Source organism: Crinia signifera, chromosome 3, assembly GCF_055691185.1.
Source record: "Crinia signifera chromosome 3, ASM5569118v1, whole genome shotgun sequence".
Classification (NCBI taxonomy): domain Eukaryota; kingdom Metazoa; phylum Chordata; class Amphibia; order Anura; family Myobatrachidae; genus Crinia; species Crinia signifera.
This window is the reverse complement of record NC_139219.1, coordinates 34,386,669-34,399,904: the sequence shown is the minus strand read 5'-3', so window position 1 is coordinate 34,399,904 and position 13,236 is coordinate 34,386,669. Positions and strand designations below refer to the sequence as shown.

Sequence of the window (13,236 nt, the reverse complement as noted above, 5' to 3'; positions counted from 1 at the left end):
TTTGACCGGCTATTCAAAGTCAGGCCGGTCATTGATCATTTCAGTGCCAAATTTGCAGAGATGTACATCCCTGAAAAATTTATTTGTATTGACGAGTCCCTTATACATTTTAAAGGAAGGGTTAAATTCCGCCAGTACCTTCCCAGTAAGAGGGCAAGGTATGGCATAAAAATGTATAAGCTGTGTGAAAGCACCTCAGGGTACACCCACATGTTTAGGGTATATGAAGGGAAGGATTCAAGAATTGAACCGCCAGAATGCCCCCCCTCCCTCGTAGGTGTTAGTGGAAAAATTGTCTGGGATTTAGTGCACCCCTTCCTGGATAAAGGTTATCACCTCTATGTGGATAACTTTTACACTAGCATCCCCCTGTTTAAGGCCCTTGGTTCAAGAGGTACAGCAGCTTGCGGTACTGTGCGCAAGAACCAAAGAGGCCTCCCAAAAACGCAAATTGCCCAAGTAATGAGAAGGGGTGAAAGCAGGGGAATATGCACCGAAAATATGTTGTTGGTCAAATATAAGGACAAGAGGGATGTCCTTATACTGACAACAATTCACGGAGACAGTACCACCTCCGTCCCTGTACGAGGTACCAGTACCCACACCTCAAAACCTAATTGTATCCTGGATTACAATAGGTACATGGGCGGAGTGGATCTTTCAGATCAGGTACTGAAGCCGTACAGTGCCCTGCGGAAAACAAAAATCTGGTACAAGAAGCTGGCCGTGTATATCATCCAGATGGCACTGTATAACGCTTACGTGCTATTCCGTTCTACCGGCCAGAGGGGTACATTTATGCACTTTCAAGAGGAAGTCATAAAGGGCCTAATATTTGGGAACCAGCAGGCAGAGGGCCCCAGTACTTCTAGTACTGGCCCCCGTATTGTACCAGGGCAGCATTTTCCTGATGAAATCCCCTCCACTGGAAAAAAGGGCAGGAGACAAAAAAGGTGCAAAGTTTGCTATAAAAAGGGAATAAGAAAGCAAACTATTTTCCAGTGTGACACTTGCCCCGACAAACCCAGCCTATGTATAAAGGAGTGTTTTAAAATATACCACACATCTATGGATTATTAGGTTCATAATTTCACCGTGCTTCGGGGGTCTTGCTAATGCCACATAGCACCCACCATTCATTCCACCAGAATCTGAGCCGCAAAATCCAAAAATCACTCCTTCCCTTCTGAGTCCTGCCATGCACCCAACTGGTATTTTTTGGTCACATGTGAGGCATTGCCGTACTCGGGAGAAATTGGGGCACAGATTTTGGGGTGCTTTTCTCCTTCATACCTTATGAAAATGAAAAATTTTGAGCCAGAACTGCATTTTTGTGTAAAAAAATGTAATTTTTCATTTTCACTGCCCAGTTGTATCAAAATTGGTGAAACCCCTGGGGGTTTGAAATGTACACTATACCCCTAGATGAATTCCCTGAGGGGTGTAGTTTGCAAAATGGGGTCACTTGTGGGGGGGGTCCACTGTATTGGTGCTTTGGGGGTCTTGCTAATGCGACATAGCACCCACCAACATTCCACCAGAATTTGTGCTGCAAAATCCAAATATCACTCCTTCCCTTCTGAGTCCTGCCACTTTTTGGTCACACATGAGGCATTGCCGTACTCGGGAGAAATTGGGGCACAGATTTTGGGGTGCTTTGTCTCCTTCATTCCTTGTGAAAATGAAAAATTTTGAGCCAGAACTGCATTTTTGTGTTAAAAAATGTAATTTTTCATTTGCACAGCCCAGTTGTATCAAAATTGGTGAAACCCCTGGGGGTATGAAATGTACACTATACCCCTAGATGAATTCCCTGAGGGGTGTAGTTTGCAAAATGGGGTCACTTGTGGGGGGGTTCCACTGTATTGGTGCTTTGGGGGTCTTGCTAATGCGACATAGCACCCACCAACATTCCACCAGAATTTGAGCTGCAAAATCCAAATATCACTCCTTCCCTTCTGAGTCCTGCCACTTTTTGGTCACACATGAGGCATTGCCGTACTCGGGAGAAATTGGGGCACAGATTTTGGGGTGCTTTGTCTCCTTCATTCCTTGTGAAAATGAAAAATTTTGAGCCAGAACTGCATTTTTGTGTTAAAAAATGTAATTTTTCATTTGCACAGCCCAGTTGTATCAAAATTGGTGAAACCCCTGGGGGTATGAAATGTACACTATACCCCTAGATGAATTCCCTGAGGGGTGTAGTTTGCAAAATGGGGTCACTTGTGGGGGGGTTCCACTGTATTGGTGCTTGGGGGGTCTTGCTAATGCCACATAGCACCCACCAGCATTCCACCAGAATCTGAGCTGCAAAATCCAAAAATCACTCCTTCCCTTCTGAGTCCTGCCATGCACCCAAATGGTATTTTTTGGTCACATGTGAGGCATTGCCGTACTCGGGAGAAATTGGGGCACAGATTTTGGGGTGCTTTGTCTCCTTCATTCCTTGTGAAAATGAAAAATTTTGAGCCAGAACTGCATTTTTGTGTAAAAAATGTAATTTTTCATTTGCACAGCCCAGTTGTATCAAAATTGGTGAAACCCCTGGGGGTATGAAATGTACACTATACCCCTAGATGAATTCCCTGAGGGGTGTAGTTTGCAAAATGGGGTCACTTGTGGGGGGGTTCCACTGTATTGGTGCTTGGGGGGTCTTGCTAATGCGACATAGCACCCACCAACATTCCACCAGAATCTGAGCTGCAAAATCCCAAAATCACTCCTTCCCTTCTGAGTCCTGCCATGCACCCAAATGGTATTTTTTGGTCACATGTGAGGCATTGCCGTACTCGGGAGAAATTGGGGCACAGATTTTGAGGTGCTTTGTCTCCTTCATTCCTTGTGAAAATAAAAAATTTTGAGCCAGAACTGCATTTTTGTGTAAAAAATTTAATTTTTCATTTGCACAGCCCAGTTGTATCAAAATTGGTGAAACCCCTGGGGGTATGAAATGTACACTATACCCCTAGATGAATTCCCTGAGGGGTGTAGTTTGCAAAATGGGGTCACTTGTGGGGGGGTTCCACTGTATTGGTGCTTGGGGGGTCTTGCTAATGCGACATAGCACCCACCAACATTCCACCAGAATCTGAGCTGCAAAATCCCAAAATCACTCCTTCCCTTCTGAGTCCTGCCATGCACCCAAATGGTATTTTTTGGTCACATGTGAGGCATTGCCGTACTCGGGAGAAATTGGGGCACAGATTTTGGGGTGCTTTGTCTCCTTCATTCCTTGTGAAAATGAAAAATTTTGAGCCAGAACTGCATTTTTGTGTAAAAAATGTAATTTTTCATTTGCACAGCCCAGTTGTATCAAAATTGGTAAAACCCCTGGGGGTATGAAATGTACACTATACCCCTAGATGAATTCCCTGAGGGGTGTAGTTTGCAAAATGGGGTCACTTGTGGGGGGGGGTTCCACTGTATTGGTGCTTGGGGGGTCTTGCTAATGCGACATAGCACCCACCAACATTCCACCAGAATCTGAGCTGCAAAATCCCAAAATCACTCCTTCCCTTCTGAGTCCTGCCATGCACCCAAATGGTATTTTCTGGTCACATGTGAGGTATTGCCGTACTCGGAAGAAATTGGGGCACAGATTTTGGGGTGCTTTGTCTCCTTCATTCCTTGTGAAAATGAAAAATTTTGAGCCAGAACTGCATTTTTGTGTAAAAATTTTAATTTTTCATTTTCACTGCCCAGTTGTACCACAATTGGTGAAACCCCTGGGGGTTTGAAATGTACACTATACCCCTAGATGAATTCCCTGAGGGGTTTAGTTTGCAAAATGGGGTCACTTGTGGGGGGGTTCCTAAATTTTAGCATCTTATGGTGCCTAGAAACCTACATGGTGCCTAAAAAATAATCTCATAAAAAGGAGGCTCCAAAATCAAGTAGGTGCTCCTTCTATTATGAAGCCTGTAGTTTGGTCAACGTGCACACTAGGGCCACATATAGGATTATTTATGAAAACAAAAGAATTGGGGGAATCAATTTTTAGTCACATTTCTCTAGTAAAATCTACGGTGTTCCTTAGAAAAATGTATTAAAATTGCAAATCTGCAAAAAAAAAGAAATTTTGAAATTTCACCTACACTTTGTTTTAATTCCTGTGAAACACCTAAAGGGTTAACAAACTTCCAAAATGCTGTTTTGAATACTGTGAGGGGTGCAGTTTTTGAAATGGCATCATTTATGGGGGTGTCTCACATACAAGTCCCTCAAAGTCACATCAGAACTGAACTGGTCCCTAAAAAAAATCAGTGTTTGAAATTTTCTTGAAAATTTGAGAATTTGCTATTCATATTGTAAGCCTCCTAGTGTCCAAAAAAATTAAAAGGAAGTTGAAATAATGATGGAAACATAAAGTAGACATATGGTCTATGTTAGTTATTAACTATTTTGAGTGGTATGATTATTTGTCTCACAAGCAGAAAATTTAACATTTTGCAAATTGCTAAATTTTCCATTTTTTTCCGACATTTTGGTATTTTTCACAAAAAAACACAGACTGTATCGACGAAAATTTACCACTAACTTGAAGTACAATGTGTCACGAAAAAACAATCTCAAAATCACTGGGATAAGTAAAAGCAAAAAAAAGTTATCCCCACTTAAGTGATACATGTCAGATTTGAAAAAAAGGGCTCTGTCAGGAAGGCAAAAACATGCTGTGTCAGGAAGGGGTTAAATGTCTTGGGTGCTTACTATGTTAAAAGCACCCCCAACGGCACCCCCACTATCAACGCCAACCCGAAGCGTGGCGAGCGCAGCGGTATGCATCATACGACCTTTTCATACCCCCACTATCCACGTCGGCGTGGAATTGATTTTATATAGCCCGAAGTGTGGCGAGCGCAGCGAGCCCCGCGAGGGGACACGGAATACATGTAAAGTAATACGCGTCCGCTCGCCACGCTTCGGGCTCGGTGGCTCGCCACACTATATAAAATCAACTCCACGCCGACGTGGATAGTGGGGGTATGAAAAGGTCGTAGGACGCGTACCACCGGCGCTCGCCACGCTTCGGGTTGGCGTTGATAGTGGGGGTGCCGTGCGGGGTACAATTAAACATCATATAGGGGGCTTATACAATTTAAAATCGATTATATGTCGTGCGACCTAATATCGTAGGCGCCGTGCTAGTACACAAGTACCGAAACTTTTTATACATAAAACATTTATTAAAATACAAATATATAATAAAACAAGTTTCCTTGAGAAAAAATCTTGTAGCAGAAGTGATTTTTCTTTATATTATGGATCACAACAAGTATCGTTGTGATCCATAAGCTATATATATATATATATATATATATATATATATATATATATATATATATATATATATATATATATATATATATATATATATATATATATGGGGAGACGGTGAGGCGGCACTCAGAGACGTACATACGTACACGTACATTCCTCCGCATCTCTCGCTCTCTATATATATATATATATATTTGTATTTAATAAATGTTTTATGTATAAAAAGTTTCTATTGATTATGTGTATATAGGAAAGGGAAAGACGGGAATTACCACATATACATTTATGGGCGCTGTATAACCCTATTGTGTGGATATTTTGATTGTGGAGGTCCCTCTAGTACGGAGCCAGGTGTTATTAGCAACCTTTACATTTAGCGCAAATTCTAGAGATTTTGTAATGCATGGCACATTGACAACCCATAATAAGTACCTCGCATGTATGTATGGCACATTGACAACCCATAATAAGTACCTAGCATGTATGTAGGGCACACTGACAACCCATAATAAGTACCTAGCATGTATGTAGTGCACACTGACAACCCATAATAAGTACCTAGCATGTATGTAGTACACACTGACAACCCATAATAAGTACCTAGCATGTATGTAGTGCACACTGACAACCCATAATAAGTACCTAGCATGTATGTAGTACACACGGACAACCCATAATAAGTACCTAGCATGTATGTAGTGCACACTGACAACCCATAATAAGTACCTAGCATGTATGTAGTGCACACTGACAACCCATAATAAGTACACACTGACAACCCATAATAAGTACCTAGCATGTATGTAGTGCACAATGACAACCCATAATAAGTACCTAGCATATATGTAGTGCACACTGACAACCCATAATAAGTACCTAGCATGTATGTAGTGCACACTGACAACCCATAATAAGTACCTAGCATGCATGTAGTGCACACTGATAACCCATAATAAGTACCTAGCATGTATGTAGTGCACACTGATAACCCATAATAAGTACACTCTGACAACCCATAATAAGTACCTAGCATGTATGTAGTGCACAATGACAACCCATAATAAGTACCTAGCATATATGTAGTGCACACTGACAACCCATAATAAGTACCTAGCATGTATGTAGTGCATACTGACAACCCATAATAAGTACCTAGCATGTATGTAGTGCACACTGATAACCCATAATAAGTACCTAGCATGTATGTAGAGCACACTGATAACCCATAATAAGTACATAGCATGTATGTAGTGCACACTGACAACCCATAATAAGTACCTAGCATGTATGTAGTGCACACTGACAACCCATAATAAGTACCTGGCATGTATGTAGGGCACACTGACAACCCATAATAAGTACCTGGCATGTATGTAGTGCACATTGACAACCCATAATAAGTACCTGGCATGTATGTAGTGCACATTGACAACCCATAATAAGTACCTGGCATGTATGTAGTGCACACTGACAACCCATAATAAGTACATGGCATGTATGTAGGGCACACTGACAACCCATAATAAGTACCTAGCAGGTATGTAGTGCACACTGACAACCCATAATAAGTACCTAGCATGTATGTAGTGCACACTAACAACCCATAATAAGTACCTAGCAGGAATGTAGGGCACACTGACAACCCATAAGAAGTACCTAGCATGTATGTAGTGCACACTGACAACCCATAATAAGAACCTAGCATGTATGTAGTGCACACTGACAACCCATAATAAGTACCTAGCATGTATGTATGGCACACTGACAACCCATAATAAGTACCTAGCATGTATGTAGTGCACACTGACAACCCATAATAAGTACCTAGCATGTATGTAGTGCACACTGACAACCCATAATAAGTACCTGGCATGTATGTAGGGCACACTGACAACCCATAATAAGTACCTAGCATGTATGTAGTGCACATTGACAACCCTTAATAAGTACCTAGCATGTATGTAGGGCACACTGACAACCCATAATAAGTACCTGGCATGTATGTAGTGCACACTGATAACCCATAATAAGTACATGGCATGTATGTAGGGCACACTGACAACCCATAATAAATATCTAGCATGTATGTAGTGCACACTAACAACCCATAATAAGTACCTAGCAGGTATGTAGGGCACACTGACAACCCATAATAAGTACCTAGCATGTATGTAGTGCACACTGACAACCCATAATAAGTACCTAGCATGTATGTAGTGCACATTGACAACCCATAATAAGTACCTAGCATGTATGTAGTGCACACTGACAACCCATAATAAGTACCTAGCATGTATGTAGTGCACACTAACAACCCATAATAAGTACCTAGCAGGTATGTAGGGCACACTGACAACCCTTATCATAAGTACCTAGCATGTATGTAGTGCACATTGACAACCCATAATAAGTACCTAGCATGTATGTAGTGCACACTGACAACCCATAATAAGTACATGGCATGTATGTAGGGCACACTGACAACCCATAATAAGTACCTAGCATGTATGTAGTGCACACTGACAACCCATAATAAGTACATGGCATGTATGTAGGGCACATTGACAACCCATAATAAGTACCTAGCAGGTATGTAGGGCACACTGACAACCCTTATAATAAGTACCTAGCATGTATGTAGTGCACACTGACAACCCATAAGTACCTAGCATGTATGTATGGCACACTGACAACCCATAATAAGTACCTAGCATGTATGTATGGCACACTGACAACCCATAATAAGTACCTAGCATGTATGTAGTGCACACTGACAACCCATAATAAGTACCTAGCATGTATGTAGTGCACACTGACAACCCATAATAAGTACCTGGCATGTATGTAGGGCACACTGACAACCCATAATAGGTACCTAGCATGTATGTAGTGCACATTGACAACCCATAATAAGTACCTAGCATGTATGTAGGGCACACTGACAACCCATAATAAGTACCTAGCATGTATGTAGTGCACACTGATAACCCATAATAAGTACATGGCATGTATGTAGGGCACACTGACAACCCATAATAAGTATCTAGCATGTATGTAGTGCACACTAACAACCCATAATAAGTACCTAGCAGGTATGTAGGGCACACCGACTACCCATAATAAGTACCTAGCATGTATGTAGTGCACATTGACAACCCATAATAAGTACCTAGCATGTATGTAGTGCACACTGACAACCCATAATACGTACCTAGCATGTATGTATGGCACACTGATAACCCATAATAAGTACCTGGCATGTATGTAGTGCACACTGACAACCCATAATAAGTACCTAGCATGTATGTAGTGCACACTGACAACCCATAATAAGTACCTAGCATGTATGTAGGGCACACTGACAACCCTTAATAAGTACCTAGCATGTATGTAGGGCACACTGACAACCCATAATAAGTACCTAGCATGTATGTAGTGCACACTGACAACCCATAATAAGTACCTAGCATGTATGTAGTGAACACTGACAACCCATAATAAGTACCTAGCATGTATGTAGTGCACACTGATAACCCATAATAAGTACATGGCATGTATGTAGGGCACACTGACAACCCATAATAAGTATCTAGCATGTATGTAGTGCACACTAACAACCCATAATAAGTACCTAGCAGGTATGTAGGGCACACTGACAACCCATAATAAGTACCTAGCATGTATGTAGTGCACACCGACAACCCATAATAAGTACCTAGCATGTATGTAGTGCACACCGACAACCCATAATAAGTACCTAGCATGTATGTAGTGCACACTGATAACCCATAATAAGTACCTAGCATGTATGTAGTGCACACTAACAACCCATAATAAGTACCTAGCATGTATGTAGTGCACACTGACAACCCATAATAAGTACCTAGCATGTATGTATGGCACACTGATAACCCATAATAAGTACCTGGCATGTATGTAGTGCACACTGACAACCCATAATAAGTACCTAGCATGTATGTAGTGCACACTGACAACCCATAATAAGTACCTAGCATGTATGTAGGGCACACTGACAACCCTTAATAAGTACCTAGCATGTATGTAGGGCACACTGACAACCCATAATAAGTACCTAGCATGTATGTAGTGCACATTGACAACCCATAATAAGTACCTAGCATGTATGTAGTGCACACTGACAACCCATAATAAGTACCTAGCATGTATGTAGTGCACACTAACAACCCATAATAAGTACCTAGCAGGTATGTAGGGCACACTGACAACCCTTATAATAAGTACCTAGCATGTATGTAGTGCACATTGACAACCCATAATAAGTACCTAGCATGTATGTAGTGCACACTGACAACCCATAATAAGTACATAGCATGTATGTAGGGCACACTGACAACCCATAATAAGTACCTAGCATGTATGTAGTGCACACCGACAACCCATAATAAGTACCTAGCATGTATGTAGTGCACACTGACAACCCATAATAAGTACCTAGCATGTATGTAGGGCACACTGACAACCCATAATAAGTACATAGCATGTATGTAGGGCACACTGACAACCCATAATAAGTACCTAGCATGTATGTAGTGCACACTGATAACCCATAATAAGTACATGGCATGTATGTAGTGCACACCGACAACCCATAATAAGTACCTAGCATGTATGTAGTGCACACTGACAACCCATAATAAGTACCTAGCATGTATGTAGTGCACACTGACAACCCATAATAAGTACCTAGCATGTATGTAGTGCACATTGACAACCCATAATAAGTACCTAGCATGTATGTAGTGCACACTGACAACCCATAATAAGTACCTAGCATGTATGTAGTGCACACTGATAGCCCATAATAAGTACCTGGCATGTATGTAGTGCACACTGACAACCCATAATAAGTACCTGGCATGTATGTAGTGCACACTGATAACCCATAATAAGTACCTGGCATGTATGTAGTGCACACTGACAACCCATAATAAGTACCTAGCATGTATGTAGTGCACACTGCCAACCCATAATAAGTACCTAGCATGTATGTAGGGCACACTGACAACCCTTAATAAGTACCTAGCATGTATGTAGGGCACACTGACAACCCATAATAAGTACCTAGCATGTATGTAGGGCACACTGACAACCCTTAATAAGTACCTAGCATGTATGTAGTGCACACCGACAACCCATAATAAGTACCTAGCATGTATGTAGTGCACACTGACAACCCATAATAAGTACCTAGCATGTATGTAGTGCACACTGACAACCCATAATAAGTACACACTGACAACCCATAATAAGTACCTAGCATGTATGTAGTGCACACTGATAACCCATAATAAGTACATGGCATGTATGTAGTGCACACCGACACCCATAATAAGTACCTAGCATGTATGTAGTGCACACTGACAACCCATAATAAGTACCTAGCATGTATGTAGTGCACACTGACAACCCATAATAAGTACCTAGCATGTATGTAGTGCACATTGACAACCCATAATAAGTACCTAGCATGTATGTAGTGCACACTGACAACCCATAATAAGTACCTAGCATGTATGTAGTGCACACTGATAGCCCATAATAAGTACCTGGCATGTATGTAGTGCACACTGACAACCCATAATAAGTACCTGGCATGTATGTAGTGCACACTGATAACCCATAATAAGTACCTGGCATGTATGTAGTGCACACTGACAACCCATAATAAGTACCTAGCATGTATGTAGTGCACACTGCCAACCCATAATAAGTACCTAGCATGTATGTAGGGCACACTGACAACCCTTAATAAGTACCTAGCATGTATGTAGGGCACACTGACAACCCATAATAAGTACCTAGCATGTATGTAGGGCACACTGACAACCCTTAATAAGTACCTAGCATGTATGTAGTGCACACCGACAACCCATAATAAGTACCTAGCATGTATGTAGGGCACACTGACAACCCATAATAAGTACCTAGCATGTATGTAGGGCACACTGACAACCCATAATAAGTACATAGCATGTATGTAGGGCACACTGACAACCCATAATAAGTACCTAGCATGTATGTAGTGCACACTGATAACCCATAATAAGTACCTAGCATGTATGTAGTGCACATTGACAACCCTTAATAAGTACCTAGCATGTATGTAGTGCACACTGACAACCCATAATAAGTACCTAGCATGTATGTAGTGCACACTGACAACCCATAATAAGTACCTAGCATGTATGTAGTGCACATTGACAACCCATAATAAGTACCTAGCATGTATGTAGTGCACACTGACAACCCATAATAAGTACCTAGCATGTATGTAGTGCACACTGATAGCCCATAATAAGTACCTGGCATGTATGTAGTGCACACTGACAACCCATAATAAGTACCTGGCATGTATGTAGTGCACACTGATAACCCATAATAAGTACCTGGCATGTATGTAGTGCACACTGACAACCCATAATAAGTACCTAGCATGTATGTAGTGCACACTGCCAACCCATAATAAGTACCTAGCATGTATGTAGGGCACACTGACAACCCTTAATAAGTACCTAGCATGTATGTAGGGCACACTGACAACCCATAATAAGTACCTAGCATGTATGTAGGGCACACTGACAACCCTTAATAAGTACCTAGCATGTATGTAGGGCACACTGACAACCCATAATAAGTACCTAGCATGTATGTAGGGCACATTGACAACCCATAATAAGTACCTAGCATGTATGTAGTGCACACTGACAACCCATAATAAGTACCTAGCATGTATGTAGTGCACACTGACAACCCATAATAAGTACCTAGCATGTATGTAGGGCACACTGACAACCCATAATAAGTACCTAGCATGTATGTAGGGCACATTGACAATGGGGGCCTCTTCTAATGGAAGACCTTCCTCCTGTTGTAACTCCACCGCATGTCTCTCGAGGTCCTTGGTTAACACCTGGACACATAATAGAGAAAGAATTACTTGTAGACACCTGTAACTGATGAATATCACTGGGGCTTACTGGAAACTCAGCCAACGGACGTGCCACTGGTTACCCACTAGAAAGCAGTATTTGCAGTGGGTGTGGATCAGTCGGTCACCAGCAAGTTGTTAGACAGTCATTAGGTCGACACCCAGGGTTCGCAAAAACGCGCTATATCGCGTATTTTACCCAAAAAAGGTCCCCGGGGACTCAGATTTTAAAACTAAAGGGGTCCCCGAGGACGCGCTGTACTAAACCTGTGAGCCGCCGCCGTGAGCCAATCACAGCAGCGGCCGCGGGGACCCAATCAGATTTTTTTTGCAGTGCGGGAGGAAGCAGAATCTGGTCGTCACTAACCAGCACCAGCCCTGCCGGACTCCCCTTCTCCCCTTCCTGCCTGAGCAGCAGCAGCAGCGCTGCCCTCTCCGTCTTCACTAACCAGCGCCAGCACTGCCGGGCTCCCCTTCTCCCCCTCCGTCATCACTAGCCAGCGCTGCCCGACCCCCCTTCTCCCCCTCCTGCCTGAGCAGCGGCAGCGCTGCCCTCTACCCCTCTGTCCTCACTAAGCAGCACCAGTGCTGCCCGACCCCCCTTCTCCCCCTCCTGCCTGAGCAGCGGCAGCGCTGCCCTCTACCCCTCTGTCCTCACTAACCAGCACCAGTGCTGCCCGACCCCCCTTCTCCCCCTCCTGCCTGAGCAGCGGCAGCGCTGCCCTCTACCCCTCTGTCCTCACTAACCAGCACCAGTGCTGCCCGACCCCCCTTCTCCCCCTCCTGCCTGAGCAGCGGCAGCGCTGCCCTCTACCCCCTGTCCTCACTAACCAGCACCAGTGCTGCCCGACCCCCCTTCTCCCCCTCCTGCCTGAGCAGCGGCAGCGCTGCCCTCTACCCCCTGTCCTCACTAACCAGCACCAGTGCTGCCCGACTCCCCTTCTCCCCCTCCTGCCTGAGCAGCGGCAGCGCTGCCCTCTACCCCCTGT

General features: G+C 43.1%; 1 protein-coding gene across 1 annotated transcript in view; it reads right to left on the bottom strand.

Moving 5' to 3' along the window:
• Positions 1-13,236, bottom strand: part of MCM8 (minichromosome maintenance 8 homologous recombination repair factor) — a 66,235-nt gene that overhangs the window by 27,361 nt on the left and 25,638 nt on the right. The window contains exon 6 of the mRNA XM_083175621.1: positions 12,126-12,229. Within this exon, the coding sequence (XP_083031747.1) occupies positions 12,126-12,229 (104 nt within the window). The remainder of the gene's footprint in view (positions 1-12,125; positions 12,230-13,236) is intronic.